This window comes from Labeo rohita, chromosome 7, assembly GCF_022985175.1.
Source record: "Labeo rohita strain BAU-BD-2019 chromosome 7, IGBB_LRoh.1.0, whole genome shotgun sequence".
In the NCBI taxonomy this organism is placed as follows: domain Eukaryota; kingdom Metazoa; phylum Chordata; class Actinopteri; order Cypriniformes; family Cyprinidae; genus Labeo; species Labeo rohita.
The window spans coordinates 7086257-7110176 of record NC_066875.1 but is presented as its reverse complement, the minus strand read 5'-3'; the positions used below and the strand labels follow the sequence as shown (position 1 = coordinate 7110176).

The 23920-nt window shown below is 36.9% G+C and overlaps 1 protein-coding gene across 6 annotated transcripts in view; it reads left to right on the top strand.

Moving 5' to 3' along the window:
* The window catches only part of sbf2 (SET binding factor 2), a 169574-nt gene that overhangs the window by 39021 nt on the left and 106633 nt on the right, over window positions 1-23920 (top strand). For all 6 annotated transcript variants that reach the window (XM_051114468.1, XM_051114466.1, XM_051114465.1 and 3 more), the window contains exons 3-4: window positions 8969-9106; window positions 23345-23491. In XM_051114468.1, coding sequence (XP_050970425.1) covers window positions 8969-9106; window positions 23345-23491 — 285 coding nt within the window. The remainder of the gene's footprint in view (window positions 1-8968; window positions 9107-23344; window positions 23492-23920) is intronic.

Genomic DNA, 23920 nt, shown 5'->3' with positions numbered 1-23920 from the left:
TACAGTGTTGACAGAGGACGACCAGTGCTGACACCTCTTCCCCTGTGTTATTGTTCTTCTTCCTGAGTGATTTTCAGCTGTTGTCCACCAAGATGTCAAGGTTACGATGGGCCAAGAAGTTTCTATTCCATTTATAACCTATATTCTCACACCTTATGAAAATACAGCCTATCTCTTTTCCTCATTCATTGTTAATAGCCGTATTCCAAAACCTAGTGAGCGGCTTAACTTGGACAGATTTTTTTAGGCATCATATGCTTAGTCCTAGTGCTAAGGCTCAATTATGTCTTAAAAATACTGTGCTTTGGCTAAATTATAAGGCAGCACTGCATAAAAAAAATCCTATGCTTCAGCTGCTTGTGCTGAAGAATACATATCTTATTCATATTGTTTGCCTTATTGATTATAATGCAAGGCTTCTACTGAGCCTAAATTAAATGTTGTACTGTAATTGACACTTTTAAAGGGATAGTTCACATAAAATTAAAATTCTGTCATTAATTACTTACCCTCATGTCGTTCCAAACCCAAACTTTGTACTTCTTCAGAACATAAATTAAGACATTTTTGATGAAATCTGAGAGTGTTCAGACCCTGCATAGACAGCAATGCAAATAAATGCAAATAAAATAGTTCAAATGTCACAACTGTAAAGAAAACAAAAATAACGTGCCTCATTCATGAAACACAAGCAGAATGAATTTGTGCATAAACCGTTCGTAAAGCCGTTCTGATGTAAACCTCCGAATTCATGAAAATGTTTGTATTTTCAAAATGTTAGCTGGTACGAAAGAAATGTACACCTGCTCCCTACCACATGTAAATGGTGTGTAAAATGTTCTGTTCTTTTTTAGCTATCTGGTGACACTGAATTTTAATGCACTGCCATAATAAATACAAGTTAATTTGTCCTAGCCTTCTTTTTTATTTATTTATTTTTTTATAATGAGTTGATAATTGTAAAACACAGCGCTCGTCACTGTCACTATTTACCCAGCCGTAAACAGAGGAAAAGTCAATACTGGTTAGTGCTTTTTATATTTAGTAAAATTCTTAAAAATGAAATGCTAGTAATACGTTGCCGCCGTGGATATCCTAAATCATAGCAGCCTAAGCACCTCAGCTGGAAAAACGCTGTGCCACCAAAGCGTTCTCATTTGGCAGTTTTCAGAAGAGCACCTGACATATTTTGCATCTGGCTAAAAACTCTTTGGTCGACACACGTTAATGAAACATTTATTCTTAGGCATATGGTCTATTAATTTTTTTTTTTTTTCCCCCACACAGTGTAATATTGGAGCCAACCCTGAGAAAGTAGACCAGATATTATGCAAATTGTGGATGAGCGTGCATGGAATTCATTAACATACACGTTTAACGATCAAATCGGACGTTTACGAAGCGTTTGTGAATACAGAGGAGAGTTTTGGGGAAGGTCTGTTTTATGCGCAAATTACTCCGAAATTACTAGTATATTTACCCAAGTTTTATGAATGAGGCCCAATGACTTTATTCAACATCCTCCTATCTCTTTCCCATTTTGCTTTTTGTCTGCTCTGCACTGTCCTATCATAATAAAAAAGGCAAATAAAATAAATAAAAAAAATTCTTCCATGTCAGTCTTTGCTCTTCAACGCGCGCGTTCACACATGGTACTTTTCTGAATTAGCTTTCAAAATTGGTATGGCCAAAACATGAAAACAGTTTAACAGTTTAGTTCAGTCGTAAAATGAGAGTGAGTGAAATAAGATAAAACAAGTGAAATAAGTAAAAACATCAGTAAATTCCCCCTTTGTTATTTTTTACCCTATTGTGATTACTTCTCTTGAAAAAGGCAGTTACAAACAAGTGGTTAAGTGGGACTACAAGCAAACATTGACACTGGTGATGCTGAAGTCATGTGACTGTGGTATAGTTTGACATGTCAGCATTTAACATGTAAACTTTTTGGTCATGTCTGTTTTAGCTAGCATCCAAAAGCCTGTTGGGTTTTTGTTGAGGGAACCAGGGTGGTGCGAATTTCTGGGTTGGAATACATCATCACTGCAGGGCTCTATTGCTCTCCTGTGCACCATCCAGGGCTTCACACACCAGTCCAGAATGGTGGTTGGCCAATTGCCCTTAAAACACCAGACGAGGAAGAAGAATCCGCCACCTACTGGAATGGAGTGTGAAGCCCCTGAAGAGCAGTGGCAGCCATAATGATTTTTAAGTAGCTTTGTGTTTTCTGGCTGAACTACCTCTTTAATTGAGGCAGCTCTAAACAATCTTCAGTATTTGATTAATTGTATAGCCTTACTAAGTAGCCCATAGAAATCAGGTCAGTTTGAATCTCAAGGAATACATTTCTGCTGTGACAGCTTATGTACTGTACCTTATGAACCAGTCTGACACTGTTACGCAACCCACAGCAATCAGAGCGGCGGCTCTTTCTTTGTCCTCTAACTGGGGCAGCGGTCCTCTGCCTTTTATGGCCGTCATTAAACAGAGATGCAAGTAACGGAACACAGCACAAGGCAGATGAGGATCTAATATGGTTGTTCTGTCCTCCATGCTTTCAGCCGCTGAACTGATTCTTAACAGGTCAAGCCGCAGATCTTGTGTCTTGTTTGAAGAGTGGACGTGCCACTCATTTCTCACATGATGGGGAACTCTCGCTGACATGCCAGCCGTGTAACTGAAAGCCCTCTGACATCACGGCTGCTAGAACACTATGGAGTGCCATTGTCACTTGACTGAGAGCTAATTTAAGGAAAAGGTCTGTCTTCTCTGATATGACTCAGCTGTTTTATGGTTGCAAGAGTGCACATAGCTTGGAGAGCTATTGAGACCCTTTCACATGACTCGTGCCTCCATTGGAGCGAAGCGGCAGGCTAACTTGCTGTCAGCAGGTGAAGCATTGTATTGTGAAGCTCAAAGTTCAGATAAGTTTCAGCTCTCTGTTTTCACTGACGTTTCAAAGTACAGCCATGGTTGTTATTGTAAATGTATCATCAATGCTGCATTTCAGACTTGGATCTCTTCCAACTTTGATGTAAAAATAATAACCCCCTGGAATCACTGGATCACCCTTTGAATAGGGTGAGAAGCATCGTTTGACGTCAGTTCCAAATTGGCCGTGAATAAAGTGGCGTTACATTGGTTATCTTCAGGTTGAGGTAGAATAATTCCATGTTTACTGGAGCACTGTAAGATTGGAAGTGGGAAATTCCAACTTGTTGGTGCCAGTGCGAATATCAGAAGATGCAAATGATGGAAGATATGTAGATACATTATGCTGATTATCATAGAATAGTCAGCATATTACATTATGTTTTAGGCACTGACCGAATTGCCTCGATACCATCAAATATCGAAAAATGTCTTGTCATAATAATAATTGTTTATTTATGTTAACACCTTGTTATTAGTTTCTACCTGCACTTGGTGATCAGTTAAAAAATATGTAGGAAAATAGAAAAAAGCACTGTTAATTTCTAATTTGTAACTTGAGAATACAATGTGTAATTTTAAATTCATTTAAAAAAACAAAACAAAGCAAAACTGTGAACTTTTTCAAATTAACAGTGCATTGTTCCCTATTTTACAGACTTTTTTTTTTAAAGTGTAGCATACTGACTACCAATACACTGCATAAGAATATAATTGTTCAGAATGTATTGTTAATAAGAAAATACATAAAATGTGATTCTATGTTCTATTATTCTATGCAGTTTTGCATTGATTACGTAATGATGTCATAGCGCAATGACGTCACAACTTTTAGCAACAAATTGTCCTGCCTTTAGCAACTTTCCCTGAAAATAAGTTGGCAACACTGAGTATGCAGCATGCTTGATGTGCCTAAATCAAGTGCTTGTGATTGGCTCTGGTGAGGCATTATATAATTACACTATTTTGTGGCGGTAACGCCCAAAGACGTGGCTCACATGCGAGCTGTAGTGTGTAAGCAATGACAATTTAAAATATTTATACTAGGGCTGGGCAATTATTATTATTTTTTATTTTTTTATTTTATTAAATCATTTGAATTTAATATTTTGCCATGATTTTTTTTTTTTTTTTTTTTAAATCGAGGAATCGTGGAATAGAAATATTACCAAACATCAGAATTAGACACTTTGACAATATGCTAATGATAACAGTAAGGAGAACAGAACGATCCAATCGCATGTCAGGGCACGTGATTAACCTCTCACATGTGACACGCTCATAACATCAGGCGCGTTCACACAGAATGCGCTTTTGTGTTGACAAAGATGCGATGTGGGCAGTGGAGTACAAAAAACATGCAGGGAGATGGGAGTGTACTTATTTTAACTTGAGCGCCACATTTTTATAATGCTGTTTCATGCATGAGATGCTGCAAGAGATGCGAGTGCAACAGCCAAACGTGTCCATGTTTACATGGAAAAAAATAATGGAAAAGCAGCGCAATCGAATAAGAAACCTGTAAAAAACTACTACTGTATGTCTGATATTTCATGTTTGCATCATCATGATAGCAGGCTGAAAGCTGCTGTTCTTTGTTTTTACAGAACATTTATAGTTAATAATAGTCTACTGGTGTTATACCTTAAGTCATTTTGAATTTGAATTACTTTGGTTTTTGAGATATTTTTTTTGTTGTTGTTTTTTTTAATAATATCCCCTTTTTCAAATCGAGCCATTCTCAGATGCCTGTCGGTGTGGCATCACACCGACAGAGGCTGCTCCCACGATAGTTGATTGACATGAGCGTCTTACCTCAGACCAGCTGTAACAGTCCGACCTCCATTGTTTTGAGGCCATCTGAGCCGCTGAAGATGCAGTGGATTACGTTTGTTTGTGAAGGAAATGCGCCTCCCGATCTACAGAAATGCATCTGTGTTCGCACAAATCATTCGTGATCCAGCTTCACTTACAGCAGAAGTGAGTATAAGGTTTTTTTTTTATGAATCTCTGCAATCACCTTTCCAAATAATGTGCTAGTTAGCAAGTTTAGCGGCTAAACACGCTAAATGCGGCTAAAGTAAACAATCTCAGTAAAGCAGCACGTCACTCCACAGAGAGTAGAGAGCGGCGGTGAGGGGCGAGCAGAGCTCATTTGCATTTATAGGAACAATCCCTCAAAATGGGAATTTTTGCAGAGAATCGTTCAAACCTTCTAAAAAAAATTTGATTTTAATTTTTTTGCCATATCGCCCAGCCCTAATTTATACTATGCTTTACTACTAAAAAAACTCACTTTAAACCACCACCAAGTGTTTGTAATAACTTCCAGTTGCGATCTAATGTGTCATATATGACACATATTTTATGTACAGAACTGAACTGAATTTATTATTATTGTTAAATAAGTGGTTAGAACCAATTATTAGATTGCATTTAATGTTTTGCATGAATTTTTGTTTTACTTTTTATTAACAAAATAGAAATTGTCAGTGTATTCACATTACTTTCTTAAAATATCTTTTCCTTAACATTACAGAAAGTATGTTTGGAATATGAACACAAATTGTTAATTGTCCCAATTTGGTAATTTTGTACATTGCACTTAAGGTCTATTCGGAGCGTACAGAAGCAAATACCTCTTATCACAGCTGTGATTAAACAATTGATGCCTTGCTCTCCTCGATCCCTTATTTGAGCCCATAATGTTTCATTTTTCTGTTTGTCATTAGATAACAGAATCCAATAACCATTTATTGAAACACATTGTAGCATTACTTTTTTTGCCGTATAAAACATCTTGTCCTGAACCTTCATCCACCAATCCTAGCCTTCTACTTAAACTATTTCAGTGGTTTTAAATATTAAACTTAAGCTAATATTTTCTGTAAAAATAAAAGAAAAAACCTTCCCCAATGAGACTGTGATTCTTGTCTGTCTGGATATTCTGTCTTGTGAATTAAACCAAGCACAAGGAGAACACTTCAGACTGAGGCTTGGTTTTTGTAGTATTTGACTGAATGCCAGACCTAAGAGCCTCTGGCCACTTGAATAATAACAGCCTCAGGAACGAAGGGTATTGATGTAGCTTAAGTGCAATAATACACAACCTCATTTCCAAAATTATAGACCTAGTCATGTTAAATTCAAGGCGAATAAAAAGCACAGTACGTTCACTATGGGTTATGCGTAGGTTGTCATTTGTGTCAAATTACGTGTCTTTCCTGTCCGTTTTGGGACTGTGTGGCACTGCCACCTCACATCGTCAACTCCACGTACACACTCTCTTTATTTGTTTATCTAGATTTGGCTTGGAATTTATCGCATACTTTGAATATTTTCATATTTTTCTGTAATTTTCCTGGAACCTGTCCCAATCTGACAAGGCAAAGGAGCATCCCACTCTTCCGTCTTCGCCTGCCAGCGTTCCAGATTTCCTGCCTTCTATTGTGGCTGCAGCGGGATGCTAACATCCTGGTTCAAGCCTGGAGGTCAATCCAACACCCTCTGTATAGCTCTGTCTTTCATTCTCGCTGTCCCTCTGGCACTCACTCCTTCTCCCTTCACTCTTTATCGTCTGTTTCCACCCACTCACCTTATCGCTTTTGCCTAGCCGTAAGTCAAAAGCTATCTAATGCTAGTCTTTGTGCAGTATGCAGTAGTTTCCCAACTCTTTCTTTTATCTCTGTCTGTGACTTTCCTCTGTTGCTCTTCCTCATCTATCTCCTGCCAGGCCACCATTCGTTATCCAACCTCACTGTGCCTGCCAAGCCACTTTGAACTCGAGCACCAATACAGCAGATTTATTCACAGCCTCATGTCTCATCCTGTTTCATTACCGCCAGCCAGGAGAGTACTTTAGCAGTGTCTATTCATTGCCTGCACTTTCATTTTCATTTACATCTGTGCATTTGACAGACTTTTTTTTTTCCAAAGCCACTTTTTTTTTTATTGCATTCAAGGTACACATTTACATTTGATCAGTTCTGACTTTGCCTGGGAATCAAACCCATGACCTTGGCATTGCTAGCGCCATGCTCTGCTGTTTGCGTTACTGTTGTCAAAAGTATTGAAGTTTGACATAGTGATAACCGTAGCAACAGACAGGACGAAATATTTGATATGTCAAAATAGATCTGTGCATTAAGTCTTGCCAAGTGCATTAAGTCTTGCCAACTTTTCATTTGATCTTTTTAATGCAGTGTTTACTTAAAGGGATAGTTATTGATTATAATAGGAGCCTTCAACTGAGCCTAAATTAAATAGTGTAATTGACACTTTTAAAGCGATAATTCACCCCCAAAAATGAAAATTAAGAACTGTAAGATTCATCTTCTGAACACACATTGCATAGATATCAACGCAACTACGAAGTTCAAGGCCCAGAAAGGTGGTAAGGACATTGATAAAATTTTAGTCATTAGAATTTTTCTAGTTTTAGTCTACAGTAGATTTAGCCGGCTAAAATGTTATGGGTTCATGTACAGTGTAATGGATTTATTAAGCATTTTTTTTAAATGACCAAATTCATTGTATAGGTCTGATATTAAGGTTTTAAATAAATTTAGGATAATCTTTATTAGGGCTACTAAAGTAATTCAGTCAAGAGCGGTGAGTGATTTTCTGTCTTTCTTTTGTTCCTTGATTAATGTCAATGACTGTAACGTCAATGCAGCTAAATTAGGCTGCTGTCCCTTTAAAACCAAATGCACAGATGCAGTATACTGCACACGTCCGATATTCTCCCAACTGTTTACGTTCACTAAGACGTAACCGAGTGTGTTTACGTGAATGCTTGACAAAATAGACAATTCGTCATCATTTTGTGTGCATTTCTCCGTTCATGAGATGCGAAAGAGTACTCGTCCGCTGTCTGTGCGTTAAGAAAACCGGACCAAATTTAGTTCTTTTTTGGTCATCAATGTATCCATTTTCTCTGCTCTTCTCTTACTAGATATTGACATTTTTGAACGTTTTATGGGACGTGCATCAAATGTATGCTAGCTAATGTCCCGCCGGATAGATCAATAGGCTGTGATACAGTTATATGTACGCATCTAACCTCCTAACCACGCAGCAGTTTGGTTCTTAATGAATCTCTTCCCAAATCGTCCCTTCGTAACATTTTTGGCTTGTTTTTAGTCGTTGACAAAAATGTCGATAGATATTCTTCATAGTTTTTGTCATTCACAACAAGTTTTTGTTTCATTATCATCTCATTTTCAGTGGTGAAAAAATGTTGTTGACAAATATTATGACAAAAGTTATTCAGCGTCAGCGTAATTAATACTGCTCTAAACCCTTCTTTCTGTAAGCCTACTTTGCTGTAATTGGTTGGCCATCTGACCAATCACAGCAGAGTAGGCTCACAGAAAGGAGGGCTCACAAGAAAACCATTGTGCTTTTGAAATCTTGATGTCTTAGATATGCAGGAGTGCATATTTTTATATATTTAATTCAAATACTTGATTCAGTTCACTTCCAATTCAAAAATCACGTTACTGCATCACATTCGATACACACTACAGACTTAGAAACTGATTGTAAATAATTTCTTTTGCTGTGGCATTGAATTTGCGGTTGCACAGATTCAGAAGCAGGACAGTTAGCCAGCTACAGATATTATCCAGGTGGTTTATTTACTAGGATTTTCTATGTAACAGAATGGATGTGGAGGGGTTTTTCGAAGGGCATTGAGGCAGTCAGTGGCGTTTCCTGCCTTCTGATGAGAGGATGTACTATCTGAAGTGGCACATCCGGCATATGATCACATACTTAACCCATTTGTACAATGACGTACCAGCCTCATACTGCATTCCAGTAAGCCCTGTCAAAACATTAGAAAGTGATTGAAATGAATTTCAACAACCTCAATTTTAATTCCTGTGATTTTCTTAGTGCATATGATGTCACCTCTTATGGTAACCAGAATTTACTGGTTGCTTCTGTGCCAACTGAATGTTCTGGTAATGTCAGGCTCTTGTGGAATCAAGTCTGACAATGTTTGTTTGTTTTTGTTTTTTTTGTGCTTTTACAGTTCTGCCAGCCTGGTGGATGGAGACTGTCCCGTGAGAGGAAGCCCCCGACATTCTTCACAGTGGTGCTGACAGACATAGACTCGGAACGACACTTCTGCTCCTGTCTGACCTTCTTTGAGGCAGAGGTTAACCTGCAGGTGAGATTAAGGTCATGTTTTTATTACAAGGTCTAGTTAGGGGTCCAGGCATCTCTGCTGTTGTATTTGTACTGACTTTCTTTTTTTTTCCTTATTATTTTTCTGACCTAAAAAATCCAGGTGTCAGAGACCATAAACACATTACTCCATGCTTGTATAATTCGGCAGCCGTATGAGCTAGAACCTACATTTAGTATTGCCAGAAACGTTTCGCACTTTCCTTTGTCCATACCACACAAAATTTGAAATGTACCATCATTTAGCAGATATAGGCGAATAAACTTTTAGGCTGCTCAGTAACCGATCACAGATATTTCCATTGCATACTTGAAGGCAGTAGTGAATCAGAGGGGCATTAAATTGTGAATTAAATGCTCACAGGGGCAAGGCAAAGCAAAAACATTTCACAGGTCATCATGGCCTCAGAAAGACCAGAGTACTTTTAACATAAAATAAACTATTTAGGTCAAGAAAGTAAGTATTTCAACCAGTCAACCATATTGAGAACCGTTCAGTAGTGGCAGCTGCGATTAGGATGGGACAAAATTTACTGCTGCATCTTAAAGTCCAGAGTGAAGAAACAAAGAAGAGGAGCTGAAAGGGGCTGGGGTTGGAGGACAGCTATGTAAGGAATGCAGTTGTAATTTCTGACTATTGCTCAGCGCCCATCGGGGTTCCAACCTCGGTCCCTTTCGATGATAATGAGGCTAGAGAAACAGCTCCTGTAAAAGATTTCCAGTTATGCCACTTTTGTGAGAGGAAAAACATTAAGCATCCACAATTTTTTTTTCCCTGTTGTGAGTTGAACACAAAGTGGAAGTCCTGGAGTGCAAGGAAACAGTGCACCAGTGTCCTTGACTGAGATAGGTACTGTATTAGGTAGGCGTGGGAATTTTTTGGTACCTCACGTTTCGATTAAAAATCGATTCACAATTTTTCATCAAATTTTTTTGTGCATACTGGACATCAAACGCACCAGTGTTTTAATACAAAAACACACCTGTTTATAGTATGGGTAGTCCTGACTCAAGAAATCAGTGTTTCTTATTAACTTCCTAATACATAAAAAATATTTTACACTAGGGATGTGCCCAAATCTAAATACCATGTTCAGAAAGGAAATTATGTGTGCCTCTAAAGGGAGTAAATACGAGATGGGTGGAAACAATGTTTCAGTGCTTTCTCTCGCAATTATACCATTGGGTAATTATACTGTATATAAATTGCGGGCATCAGGGAGCTGTTATTAATATGCGGGGCATTGGAATTTTTGACTGGCTTTTTACTTTCACTTTTGAGATTTGCAAGACATACAACGGAGCGGCAGTACTTGCCACACATTTTACAAGATTTAGATGTTTGTCATTGGTGGTCAGGATCTGCAAATCATTCGCCACTATCCTATCAGTAATGTCTCCGTACACCGTTTATGTGGTAAGTAAAAAAATTTTATGTATTGTAATGTAACAGGCAACTGCTAGCAAACGGCTAACCATGTCCCTTTAGTGGCTCCGTAGAAAGCGTTGTTTGTTTTCCGTGCTTTCCGAATACGGATTCACTATTTGGGCACATCCCTACTTCCCATAATAACAAAAGATCAGTCCGAAGTCAAAAGTTTACGTACACCTTGCAGAATCTGCAAAATATTATAAACATATAGTCCAGAAGAGAAAATAATAGTTGAATTGAAAAAAATAACCCTGTTCAAAAGTTTACATACACTTGATTCTTAATACTGTGTTGAATGAGTAATAAGCTGAATGATACACAGCTGTGTTTTTTTTTTTTGTTTGTTTTTTTGTTTTTTTTTTATAGTAATAGTTGTTTGTGAGTTCCTTGTTTGTCCTGAGTAGTTAAACTGCCCGCTGTTCTTCAGAAAAATCCTTCAGGTCCCACAAATTATTTTTTATTTCCAACAGTGACTATATGATTGTGACTATATGATCTAATACTTCAGAAGGAAAAACGATGCATTAAGAGCCAGGGGGGTGAAAACTTTTTTAATTTGAAGATCAGGGCATGTTTAACTTACTTTGTCTTCTGGAAAACATGTAAGGATCTTCTGTAGCTTTTGAAGGGCAGTACTAAATGAAAAAAAAGATATTTAGGCAAAGTAAGAAAAATGTACACATCATCATTTTGTTCAAAAGTTTACACCCCTAGCATTTAATGCATTGTTTTTCCTTCTAAAGCGTAATCTAAAGCGTAAACCTTCTGTAATAGTTGCATATGAGTCCCTCAGTTGTCCTCACTATGAAAAGATGGATCTCATAATCATACAGTAATTTTAGGAAAGGGTTCAAATATCTGAAAGATGCTGAAAAACCAAAGAACTCATGGGACCTGAAGGATATTTCTGAAGAATAGCAGGCAACTGTTCAGGACAACTATTACTAAAAAACACAGCTGTGGAGTATTCAGGTAACAACACAGTGTTAAGAATCAAGCGTATGTAAACTTTTGAACAGGGTCATTTTTATAAACTCTTGTGTAAACGTCTTTTTCTCTTGGGTAAACGTCTTTTATGTGCAATATCAGGTCAGTACTAAATAAAAAAATAACATGCGTTTTGTATAATCCCTCGTGTTTTGGTAAAATAATTAACATTTTGCAGATTCTGCGAGGTGTATGTAAACTGCATTTGTTTTTCCTCCTCCGTTGCTGTTTTGTTCTGACAACATCATGTTATTTTTTTATTTTTTTTACTTTTATTTTTATTGAACACAGAACAAAGGGTCATCATGAGCATTGCAAAGCCAACATCATGTTATTTTTGTTATTATAATAATTAGAAAATCTATTTTTGAAATTGTGAATTGATGTGAAGACTAGAAGACTGAATCGCAATTCATATGTGAATTGACCCCTCTCCCCCCCCCCAGACGCTAGTATCAGGGCAAGAGTCAACTTTTGGCCAAGCAGATAGTAGCACAACTCCAGTCTGCTTAATCGCAAAGGCTGTGCTGTCTAACCTGGCAAACCGATGCACAGTGGGGAGTCTGCCTCAGGCTGTTGAAGGCACAATACTGGCTGTTTCTGATGTATCAATTTTTAGGATAAATATTAGAGTGCGGTCTCAAGTGTGCTATTTATCTGTAAATTAGGTTACTCAAGTTCATTGATTGTTTGGCAGAAACAAGCCAATAAATTTTGGCCAGTATTGACTAATTGACCTACATCTTCTGAATGTCCAAATAAGTTACACATGGACACCAGGTTGTCAGGAGAACGCATGCCAAGTTTCACCCTTGGAGGGAGGCTGTAACAAGGAGAATCTCGTAAAAACCATTGGAGTAAGGAAGTTAAAATTTGACACGCATTTTCTTTGCTACAAGTGCTAATATACTGCAATATCAGTTGGACAGATGAACAAGAACGATTGCCGGCAGCCAATTAAGTTTTATCAGCCATGTGTATTTCTTTCAAGCTTCAGTATAGATCAATATAACAAGCGTCAAACTTTTTAGAATCTTTTGAGATAAACTATTGGACAGCAACTGGATCAACAGCATCTGTTCTGCCGGTTTGCCAAATGCGGTCTGTTCCAACTCCTTGCACCCTTTTTATTGTCACTTGTGGCTATATTTATCTAAGTATTGCCAGTACATCATAGATTTCAATGCCAAAAGCACTTTTGGATTAATTAAGGGCCAAGTGTAGAAGGTGTATAGCCCCTGTTGTTTACAACATTCTGCTTCCTCTGGCTAGGAGTCTGTGGCAGCACCTACTGATCTTTTTGAAATAAAGTTGTAATTTCAGCATATTCATATTGATCATTTTTGTTGCCACTCCTGTTAGAGTGTTTGTCCAGTGCGGTTTAGTGATGTGGAACAGGTTTGGTCTAGTATTCCAAAGGTTGTAGGTTCAAATCCCACTTATGGTTGTACCTCTGTTGTCCTTTGGCTCTTGGCATCATACTTCCAGTACATTCCAGTATTGCCGCCTCCAGCTACATTTCTCCTTAATGCTTTGCACTTCATTAGTTTTTTGTGTGTCATGTCAATAAACATTGCCGTATTTGTGTTTACTGTGCCTAAGTGCCTAAAAGGTTTTTCTTAAGATGATGGTGGGATTCCGAGCATAGTCATGATGTGCATTAGTCAAGCTACTCCGTTCAAGTTCATTCCACTGTATACAAATGCAGTGCTGTTGTTGTTTTCAAGGAGAGGAATTCAGGGATCCCTTTAAAAGAGCAGTGAATGCTTAAGGAAAGTGGCTCCACAGCTTTGAATCATTTAGAATGTTGCAACAGGCTCTTGTTCCTCAGAAAGAGGTCAGATGGGAACCATCACTCTTGGAGGGGCCACTGAATGACATTTGGCTTTTAATTAACACCAAAATGCTCTAGAGAATTCAGGACCTGAATGTCATTTTGGAAAATGGGGGGAATTCCTGCTTATCCTCCTCATGTAGTGTTGTGACTCCATTTAGTGCAGCATATTGAGAGAAACAGAGAAAGAATGCAGTGGTGCTGAATCACTTGTTTGTTTGTGAAATTACAGTCAGAAAGATTTAAAGCTAGGGCCGTATGATGTGGAAAACCCGGGCGGAATCGTGGAATCCAGTTAGAAAAATGGAATTTACTGTATAACGCGGAATGTTATGGAATTTTGGACGAATAAATCAAAAATAGGTCAGTATATTTAAATCTAACGGAAACTTGGAAAAAAAAAACTGTGACAGAAATATATTACTTAATGTAATATATGTACTACAATTACTGAAATGTAATTGTATTACTAATACAATTTTTAATATTTTTTTATTTATAAAATCAATTAAGTAGACATGCTTTTATTATTAAAATTTTATGAAATCATTCAAATGAAATCCCAAAAAATTAATCGAAAACAGAATTTGGTAAAAAATAAAACTGAATTTAAGAAAAAAATAAAACTATTTCATAGGGCCTTAAAATGTAATTTTTGTTAAGCTTTTAATTAATTGCTGTTAAATTGTGTATTTTGCATGATTTCAATTAATTAGACATGCTTTTTGAAGATTGTTAATTTAATTTAGCCATTAAAACAAACCCTAGAAAAATTAAGACAGGAAAAAAAAACGGAATTCAGAAAATTTGAATTTTCATGAAAAAAAAAAATGGAAAGAAATCAAGTGGAATTCGGGAAAAATAAAACTGATTTCCTGGGGCTCTAAAACTCAGGCCCTAGAATGTACTTTTTTATTTATTTATTTTTTTACCTGTGGAAATTTTTAAGTAATCGTGCAGAGAACCAGTGCATCACATCCTGACATTCCACATCTAATGAGAGCGGCATCCTAGTACCGGCAACGTTGCACTTCGTGCCATTAACTTAATTCAGTATTCAGGATGTGCTTGTCATCATGACCCACACGAAGCATTTCAATGCTGTGAGTCACATTAATTTGTTAAGCAGGCCACTTACTGTTAAAATGCCTAGAAGGTTAATTATGCAGATTCACCATGAATCAGCCCATTTACCACAAGCATCTACATGGATGCCAGCATGTAAACTTACTGTCAACTTCCTGTTTCTTTACTGGCTGGGTACAAATAAACCAACTCATGACAGTATAAAGAATGTGTAATTAAATGGTCAATAAAAGCAGGAATTTTTGGCCTTAAGTGGCTGGTGGTTCCAGAAGGTTACAAAACTGTTTGTCAGGAACTTGAGCACGTCATGTCTTTGAGCTTTGATGACCCCCAGCTGTCGGCTGGTGCTGTCCTCCTCTGTAGAGTCGACTGTGTGTCCACTGTCTCTCTATTGCTTTTGGTCTCTCCTTTTCACAGTGAGACTGTTAATCTTCTTTATTTATATTGCGTCCTTTACTACTGAGCCTCGTGGGAGATTAAGAGAGAAGGCCACCCATGAAGAGTACTTCACAGTGTCAGCAGTCACATTACGGCAGAAGCATTATTCTTAATCGGGGGCTCAGTGTCTTAATGTCTCCAAAAAGGTATTTCCAGTTTGTCTGCTTGTGGCTTCTTTCATGAAATGACCTTGATAGCCCCCTATCTCATTGTTTCATCTATTTATTTAAAAAGTGACTAGATGCTAGACAGTCTTTTGACCAAACTAATTGCATCCAAATTCCTATATTATTTGTCCTAAACGGTTAGTGAGTCCTAGCTTGTAGTATGCTGAAATTAGTATCCCAAAGGTAACTAAATGGTTTACTATTTCCATTAGAAATTCGAAGTGCAGATCCATTTAAGCTAATATTTGTAAAATCTACAAACGCATAACTATAGAATGGTGTGTGGTTCATTAATAATGCAATTATCACAAAAAGACTACTCTGGGTCTGTGTTTAGTATAACTGACACTTCGCTAAGCCCAGCCTTACAGATGTTATTGACTTTCTCTAGTTTCTATAGAGCAGTGCCTTTTAGATGTCGGAATCAAAATGCAAAACATTTTTATAGAATACTGTCATCAAAAATGCCATTTGAAGCTAAACGCAGATGTTTAAATGGACAGACTATGGATGAAACCTATGGTTACACTATTTTTAAAGCATAAATTTGATATCAACAATAGGTTTACATAATATTCACATATTCAGACATATTGTATTAGCCCTTCATTTCAGGAAGGAAAAACTATTTAAACCAGTATCATTTTACATTAAATTTACTTATTTTACCTCAGAATTCTGACTTTTTTCTCACAAATGCAAGTTTATAAGTTCTAGCTCGGACTTTGTAACTCGATTTAACTCAACAATTGTGAGTTTGTAAACTGTGGTATATAACTCATGATTCTGAGCTGAGGGGAAAAGTTGATTTTTCTTATCAGAATTGTGAAATATAAAATCTCGGAATTGTGAGGAAAAACTCAGAATTTTGGAAATGTAATCTCAAAATGACCTTTTTTATTCTTTTATTCTATGGACTCCATAGACTGCTACTATAAAACTGTAATTTTCTGCCACCAGATAGGCTTTTCCCACAAAAAAACATCATTACTGTTTGCAAACACCAAAATTCGTCTATAGAGTAAATTTATCAAAAAAAAAAATGGATAGTTTTACACAAATTCTGTCAAACGTTGTCGTTGGGTCACATAATAGTGACACAAGGTACCCCGAAAAAATACAAATGTGACCCTGGACCACAAAACCAGTCATAAGGGTCAGTTTTTTTAAATTGAGATTCATACATCATCTGAAAGCTGAATAAATGAGCTTTTCATGATGTATGTTTGTTAAGATATAACAGTATTTGGCTGAGATACAACTATTTAAAAATCTGGAATGTGAGTGTGCCAAAACATATAAATATTAAGAAAATCGCCTTTAAAGTTGTTCAAATGAAGTTCTTAGTAATGCATATTACTAATCAAAAGTTTTGGTGTAATTATGGTAGGAAATTTGCAAAATATCTTTATGGAACATAAACTTAATATCCTAATGATTTTTGGCATAAAAGAAAAATAGATCATTTTGACCCATACATGTATTTTTGGCTGTTGCTACAAATATAGACCAATTTGTAGTAGACATCACAGTTATGTCACTTGCAGCTGCACACACATAGTCGTGGCAGAAAAACACTGGTTAAAAGTGGAGGGAAATGGGTAAAAGCCATGAAAGAAGAAAAAAAAATAAAAAATTGTGCCTTTTGATGCCAGAATTGGAATGCAAATAATTGTTATAGGATACCATTGTCTAAGATACCATTTGAAGTTAAACACAGATGTTTAAACAGACTTCTATGATTACTTTTAAAGCATAAATTGGATTTAAACAGTATGTCTACATCATATTCACATATGCTATTTGTAGGGGATGCATTGTATTAGCCCTACAGTTACAGCATGACATAATATTTAAACCTATTACTATTAACATTTTACATAACATTCATTTATTTTATCTCACAATTCTGACTTTTTTCTCGCAAATGCAAGTTCATATCTCCTAGTTCAGACTTCATAACTTCATATAACTCAACAATAGTGCATTTCTCAATTCTCAGGGGGTAAAAATGCCAAAGCCGAGGGGAAAAGGGGGAATGATGACTTGTTTTTTTGTATCAGAATTGAGTTTTAATCTCAGAATTGCGAGAATAAAGTCAGAATTTTGATATATAAACTCAAATTTACCTTCTTTTTTTTTAATTCTTTTATTCCATGGCTTTGTAGACTGCTGCTTGAAAACCGTAATTTTCTGCAACCAGATAAGCTCCGCCCACAAAAAAACATCTTCACTGTTTGCAAACACTGAATTGGTCTATACCCATGCAATTTCAGACTGGTTTTGTGGTCCAGGGTCACAAATGATATATTGGTACATATGGAAACATGATATATGTTTCCATATATTTAATTATATGTTTTTTTAATATTAATTATTTAATTATAAGATGTGATATCATATCACATCTTTTATGCACTCAAGTAAAGCCGGTTCTGTGATTAACAGTAAATCTCCATCATGTGCGTTCAGCTGAAGCGGCAATTAATACACAGAGCCAAAAATCACTGACAAGCTACGCAAAAATCATGCTCATAATCGGATGCTCATAATCGGATTTTCAGTTGTAAACAGTGTTATGTAAACGCCCCCTGAGTGAGCAACAGTAACCAAAACGAATGACGCTTAGCAATGGGTTAATCAGCTCCACATCAGCTCTGCATGCTATTATGCTCAAGTGTGCCACACACATCCTAAAAAGTGAAGCCAAAACATTTTGATTGCCATCTGGTGGCTGGCTGCAGTGCAGGTCATAAACCTTGCTCTCTCAATGTAAACAAATGGCACGTAAGCCAATCTGAAAAATCACACCTCAGATACATTTTTCTCAAAGATGGTTTCCATCACTTCAGGTAGTTCTTTGATTCTATAAAATAGATAGTGGTGTCATGATTGTAAGCTTTTGGGCGGGACTTTGATACTGCGACTCCACCTCATAATCACTACTGCGCAGTCTCGAGCTCCAAATGAATCACTACTGCGCAGACCCTTGCTCCAAATGACGTCATTGACACAAGATGACAGCATACTGGGATGTTTTGGCTTCACTTTTCTATAGTGCAGCGGTTCTCAATTCCAGTCCTTGCGCCCCTCCGCTCTGCATATTTTTTATGTGTCTCTTATCACTTCAGACGTTTGCTGTATTCAACCGTAAGTGGACATCAAGCATGCATATATGTTCCATTCAAAGGGCATTAAAGTGTGTAAGAAGTGAATTTAAATTGTGTTTATTTACATAGGTATATTATGTCACATTTCACACTTCTCTAGTAAGTTTCGTCTGTGTGTGACAACGCTGCAGGCAGTGGCATAGTGAAATCTGTGAACAAATGTTCCGAAGTGAAGTAAACTTAAACGGATTTCCCATGCTCAGGGAGTAGGAAGCATTGAGCACTATGTAGGAACCATGACTGTATCCGAAAACTGGAAAACACTGCCTTTGGAGGACACATTTCAAGGTAGGAAGGATTCAAGGCACGTTTGAATCAATGCTAGCTTCAGTTCCTGCCTTCACACATCATTCGTCGATTTTTGAAGGCAGCATAGATGTATTCTTCACTGCCTTGCATATCCCACAATTCTGTGCGTTCCATTCTTTGATGGTTGGGCAAAAAAATAAAGATGGCATTTTAAAGTTGCATTTAGTGGTCAGTTTGTGGGTAAATGTATGTTTCTGACCAACTTTTTGCACTTTTGATGTTATTTCTAGTGAGAAATCAGTATTAAAGTAATTAAATATTTGCTTAGTTATCACTAAATCTCATTCTGTTTTATTGTTAAACCATTACGCTGCCTCAGAAGCATGTCTGAAATCGGTTTCATGAGGTGCTTTCATACGCAAAAGCTACCTGCGTAGTCATTGCTGGATAAGGCAGTGAGGCAACAAGTCAGCTGCCTAGGTTTTCGGATGCAGCCAATGTCATTCGGAACACAGATCATGCATGGAGTTCTCTTCTAACGAGCTGATGACCTTATTTAGGTGTGTTAAATAAGAGACACATGCAAAATATGCAGAAAAATGGTGCCAGAACTGGAATTGAGAACTGCTGCCATAGTGGAAGGAAGTGGAGATGCGTTGTCCATCTTTTTTTTTTTTTTACAGACTGTGGTTACGCTATGTCAGAGGACACTACAAATCCATTGATGTCAATGGGAATGTTACACCACAAGGAAGAAAATTAGCATTTGCGTAAGCATCCTGAACTGTCTGTGTTAGTCCTGGAGTAAAGTCACTGAAAGTACAAAGTTCTCTCCATTCCATTTCACACTATTTAATGGGCTTGTTTTTATACGTTCATTGTTTTTAACACATCTGCAGGGACCCAGCATTTCAGGTGTTGTGTACTTGCCTGAAGCTACACTATTAACCCACTTAATGTAAAAATCGTGACACACTAAAAGATATTTTTCTTTTATCAGATTGGAAGAGGCAGCACCACTGGAATTTATTTTTCTTCATAATTGAACCAAATCCTCCCCAATAAGGTTGAAATGTGTTTCCCATCTGTGGGGGTATTTTAATCCCCGCTCCCACTGATAAGATGCGGTGGATCTTGTGGCATGTTTTCACTGTCTGAGCAAATCAAATGGGCTCCAGCGCAGGGGGTTAGAGAGGTGGGCATCGTTATGAGCTTGCCGGCCTGACACTGACTCAAACAAGACAATTAGAAGCAGATTGTGAGCAGCGGGACATGACTCGGGCAAAACCAGAAAATTCCTCACCCTCATATGCAAGCTGGAGTTTGTTTCTTCATCAGATTTGGAGAGAAATTTAGCATTTCATCATTTGCTCACCAGTGGATCCTTTACAGTAAATGGGTGCCGTCAGAATGAGAGTTCAAACAGCTGATAAAAACACCACAGTAATCCACACGACTCCAGTCCATCAATTAATTTCTTGTGAAGTGATAAGCTGTGTGTTTGTATAAAACAGATCCATCATTAAAGCATTTTATCTTTAAACTGTCGCCTTAGGCAAAAATATGCATTTTAATGCCATAATAACAGTTCTTCCAGTGGAAAAGTCCATTCCCTGTTGTCCTCTCAAATCAAATTCCACCGACATATTTGTTTAGAATTGTTTTTGTCTGAATCAGGAGAGAAATATGCACAGATGAAGCAAAGTTTACAAACAAAAACATTCCAAAGCTGTTCTAAACAAATACGTTGGATGTTGATGCAGCTTTTTACTTCACAAGACTTAACAGTTGATGTACTGGAGCGGTGTAGACTACTTGTGGATTATTGTGATGTTATGTATTGTTAACGTATTATTGGTTCAATCAACGTGCAGGAAAAACCTGCAAACCCTTTTGTCGGTCAAGAGCAGTAGCTCTTTTAAAGTATCTGGTAATTTGACCTTTTTACGACTATGCAAAGTTAGTTTAAGTTATAAAATATTGTGATGTGACTCCCCAAAAACTGAATAATTCTTTTCACTTCATAGTTACACCACTTGATATCTTGTCATTTTATGTAATCTTGTTGGAAAAGGTTTTCTAAACTAAATAAAACCCCCATGAATACAAAGAGTACATTTCTAAGAGCCCTTAAAATTATTTCATTTTGATGTGTAGTCTATGACCTACTTCATTTTTGCCTTAAATTTATAGTTTATCATTGACTTTATTCTCCTGTTGTCCAATAAACTCTGTTTGAGTTGTACATGGTGTAATTACTGTGATTTGTTTTTTCGCTGATTGCATCTTTGGCTGCGATTATTTAGGAAATTGAATTTTTCCAAATACTCACATGGAGACAATTTACACAAATTTAACTCATATACTAAAGCAGGACTCGTAATGTGAGCCTAAACTAGTTCAAATAGCATCTCAGCCCTGGGGACAAGAGCCCTGCACAAAACAAGCTCAAAACCCAGCCAATTTCCAAAAGCAAAATCTATAAATAGACCAGCACCTCTGTTTTAATCCAGGTTCCCTTTCTGGTTTCATAACAGCCAGCATGGGTCACTGCCTTATTGATCATGCGAGCCTATCTTAACTTTCTCCGTCCTTTGCGACACCAACTCTGTCAGCGCACTGTCACGCTTTCTTCTGATAGATATGCAGAACCCCCTTAACTTAATTTGCTCCTGTTATCGTTTTCTCTTGCTTGTTGAAAAAAGGCAGCGCTGTTCGGCTGACCTCATGACCATTATCACAACTGATGTATTGAAGTGCAGTGCTGTTTTTAGTTTCATTGAGGAAACCGGATTGAGCCTGAATACCAAGCGACAGTCACTTTATACAGACTAAGCTTGTCTACATAAGCTCGGCTTTATCAGTGATTCTGAGAACATGTAATCGTGTGATCTTTATGTGTTATTTTCCAGCGCACTCTCAACTCAGATATTTATCAGTGGTGAATAACAGAGAATTAAGAAATAGAGCCCTGCAATCCCCCATCAGACACTCTGTCCATCTCCACTGAGGACAGAGGATTTTCAGTGTTCATTTTTCCACTGTCAGGCAGTAAACAACCCGCCCGCTCGGACAGCACTACTTTTGGTCGTAAATCTAAATGAACTTAAAATGATGCTCTGTGAGTGAAGCCTTTTAGAGTCTACTAATGTTGCTTGGTTTTAATAAATGACGATTTAATAAGTTATAATAATAATTAGGGCTGTCAAGGAATGAACAATTTTAATCTAATTGATTACATGATGTGCCGATTAGTTCATCAGATCAGTTACAAATGAATCACACATCAATTTTAGCTGAGAAATCACTCCCCAAATGGTAATTTAAAGTTATTATTGTGTGAGATGAAAAGAGCATTGAATAGCCATTGCAAAAAGTAGCTTTAGACAAAAAGAAAAAACTAAATTGATTCGGAATTTCATGAATATTCATATTAAATGCTTATCGCTGTTTATTTTTTTAAATGGTATTTTCTAAATTATATGAAATGAAATTACAGTTGAAGTCAAAAATTTACATCCCCCTTTTAGAATGATTAAAAACGTTAATTATTTTACCAAAATAAGAGGAATCATACAAAATGCACGTTACTGTTTATTTAGTACTGACCTGAATAAGATATTTCACATAAAATATGTTTACATATAGTCCACAAGAGAAAATAACAGTTGAATTTATAAAAAAATAACCTGGTTCAAAAGTTTACATACCCTTGATTCGTAATACTGTGTTCTTACCTGAATGATCCACAGCTGAAAACTTTTAAACAGAATGGAGATTGGATACATTTTTATTTTGCCTAAATATCATATTTTTTTCCCATTTAGTACTGCCCTTCAGAGGCTTCAGAAGATAGTTACATGTTTCCCAGAAAGCAAAATAAGTTAAATTTACCCTGATCTTCAAATTGAAAAAGTTTTCACCCCCCGGCTCTAGATGCATTGTTTTTCCTTTTGGAGCATCAGTGAGCGTTTGAACCTTCAAATGTAGTACCTATTTAGACAGTATGCAACTTTGGATGCATCAGTTGTCTTAATGAGTGAGTCATTCTTTTAACCGATTCGTTCAAACTGCAAGCGAATCAACTGGCTGTCTTATAACAGTTTTATTGTTGCAGTGTTTGGAACTTTTTATTGGACAAATAGAGCAAAACATACAAAACTGACAATATTGTCTCTAAAACAGTATCTTCTTCCTTTTTGTTGTATAAAATCAATATCACATTTGCAACTGCAAAGATTTGGGAAAAAACAGCACTCTTCTTTTGGTGATGTTGCCCTAATATCTTGGATTTTAGGGACATTTAACTGGATTATAATAGGCTACATCATGCAGTCAGTCATCGTGCTGCATCATGTTCATCAGCAACTGCATGCAATTGAAGATGACATACAGGCCTAGGCCAGGGTGGGATGTGTTAAATACCTTAATAATGTTAACACGTTGTTTTTTTCCCTGATTAATCGCATCTAATTAACTTGTTAAATCATCAGTTGTAATATAAATGCATACATTTTAATGTTATAAAATTGATAATGCAAAGTAAATGCCTTTAACCCCAAGCCTGTGTAAACATCATAACTTGTATTTACGTATAAAAATCGCCAACTCCTAATTTCAGAAGCCCACTACACATCACTGTTTTTAGGAATTTGTTATAAAGGCTAATAATAAGCTGATTAGAGACTGTTTAAATTCAAAGACATTATGGTTGAATATGACCCAGATGTTTGTTCTTCCAGGCTTTATCTCATATGATTGCACTGTACTTGTCCACCAACTCGAGGAGTACCTCAGCCACATGGAATTTTATTTATTCCAGACTTTCTTCATTATTTTTGGTTGTTTTTTGTTTCAGGGCTCAAAGACGCTGGAGGCAGATGGGGATGGAGCTGAGGATGTGGATGAGGAAGAGGAGGAGGATGGTTTGATCCAGCCAGCTCAAATCTTTGCACCCAAAAGTTTGATTCTCGTCTCCAGGCTGGATTACCCCGAAATATTTAGGGTAATCAAAAATCTGTCTGTCTGTCCATCCCATTATCCGTGAAACACCACCTCTCTCTAAAAAATTTTTTATTGTATATTAGTGATGCCAGAAATGTGTAGTTAAAAAGCTAAGCAGATACAGAAGTACTGACTAAGCTGTTCTCTCGCATATCATGCAATATCATCCATTTCCTAAGTAACCAGTAACTTTAGTTATTAAGCAAAATCCATTTTTACTTGTATTTTCGATGTGAATCACCCGTTCATAACAAGGAATTTTCAATCTGGAGCTTTAGTTGGATTTGGGATAATTAAAACCATCACTGGTTTGAGAATGATATTGATCGTCAGTCCTTAAATCATTGAAGTCAAAGATTTATGTCTGCTGATGGAATAAGAATGGGGATTACAGAGACTAAGAGGAGTATCACAGGAGCTCAAAAGCAGG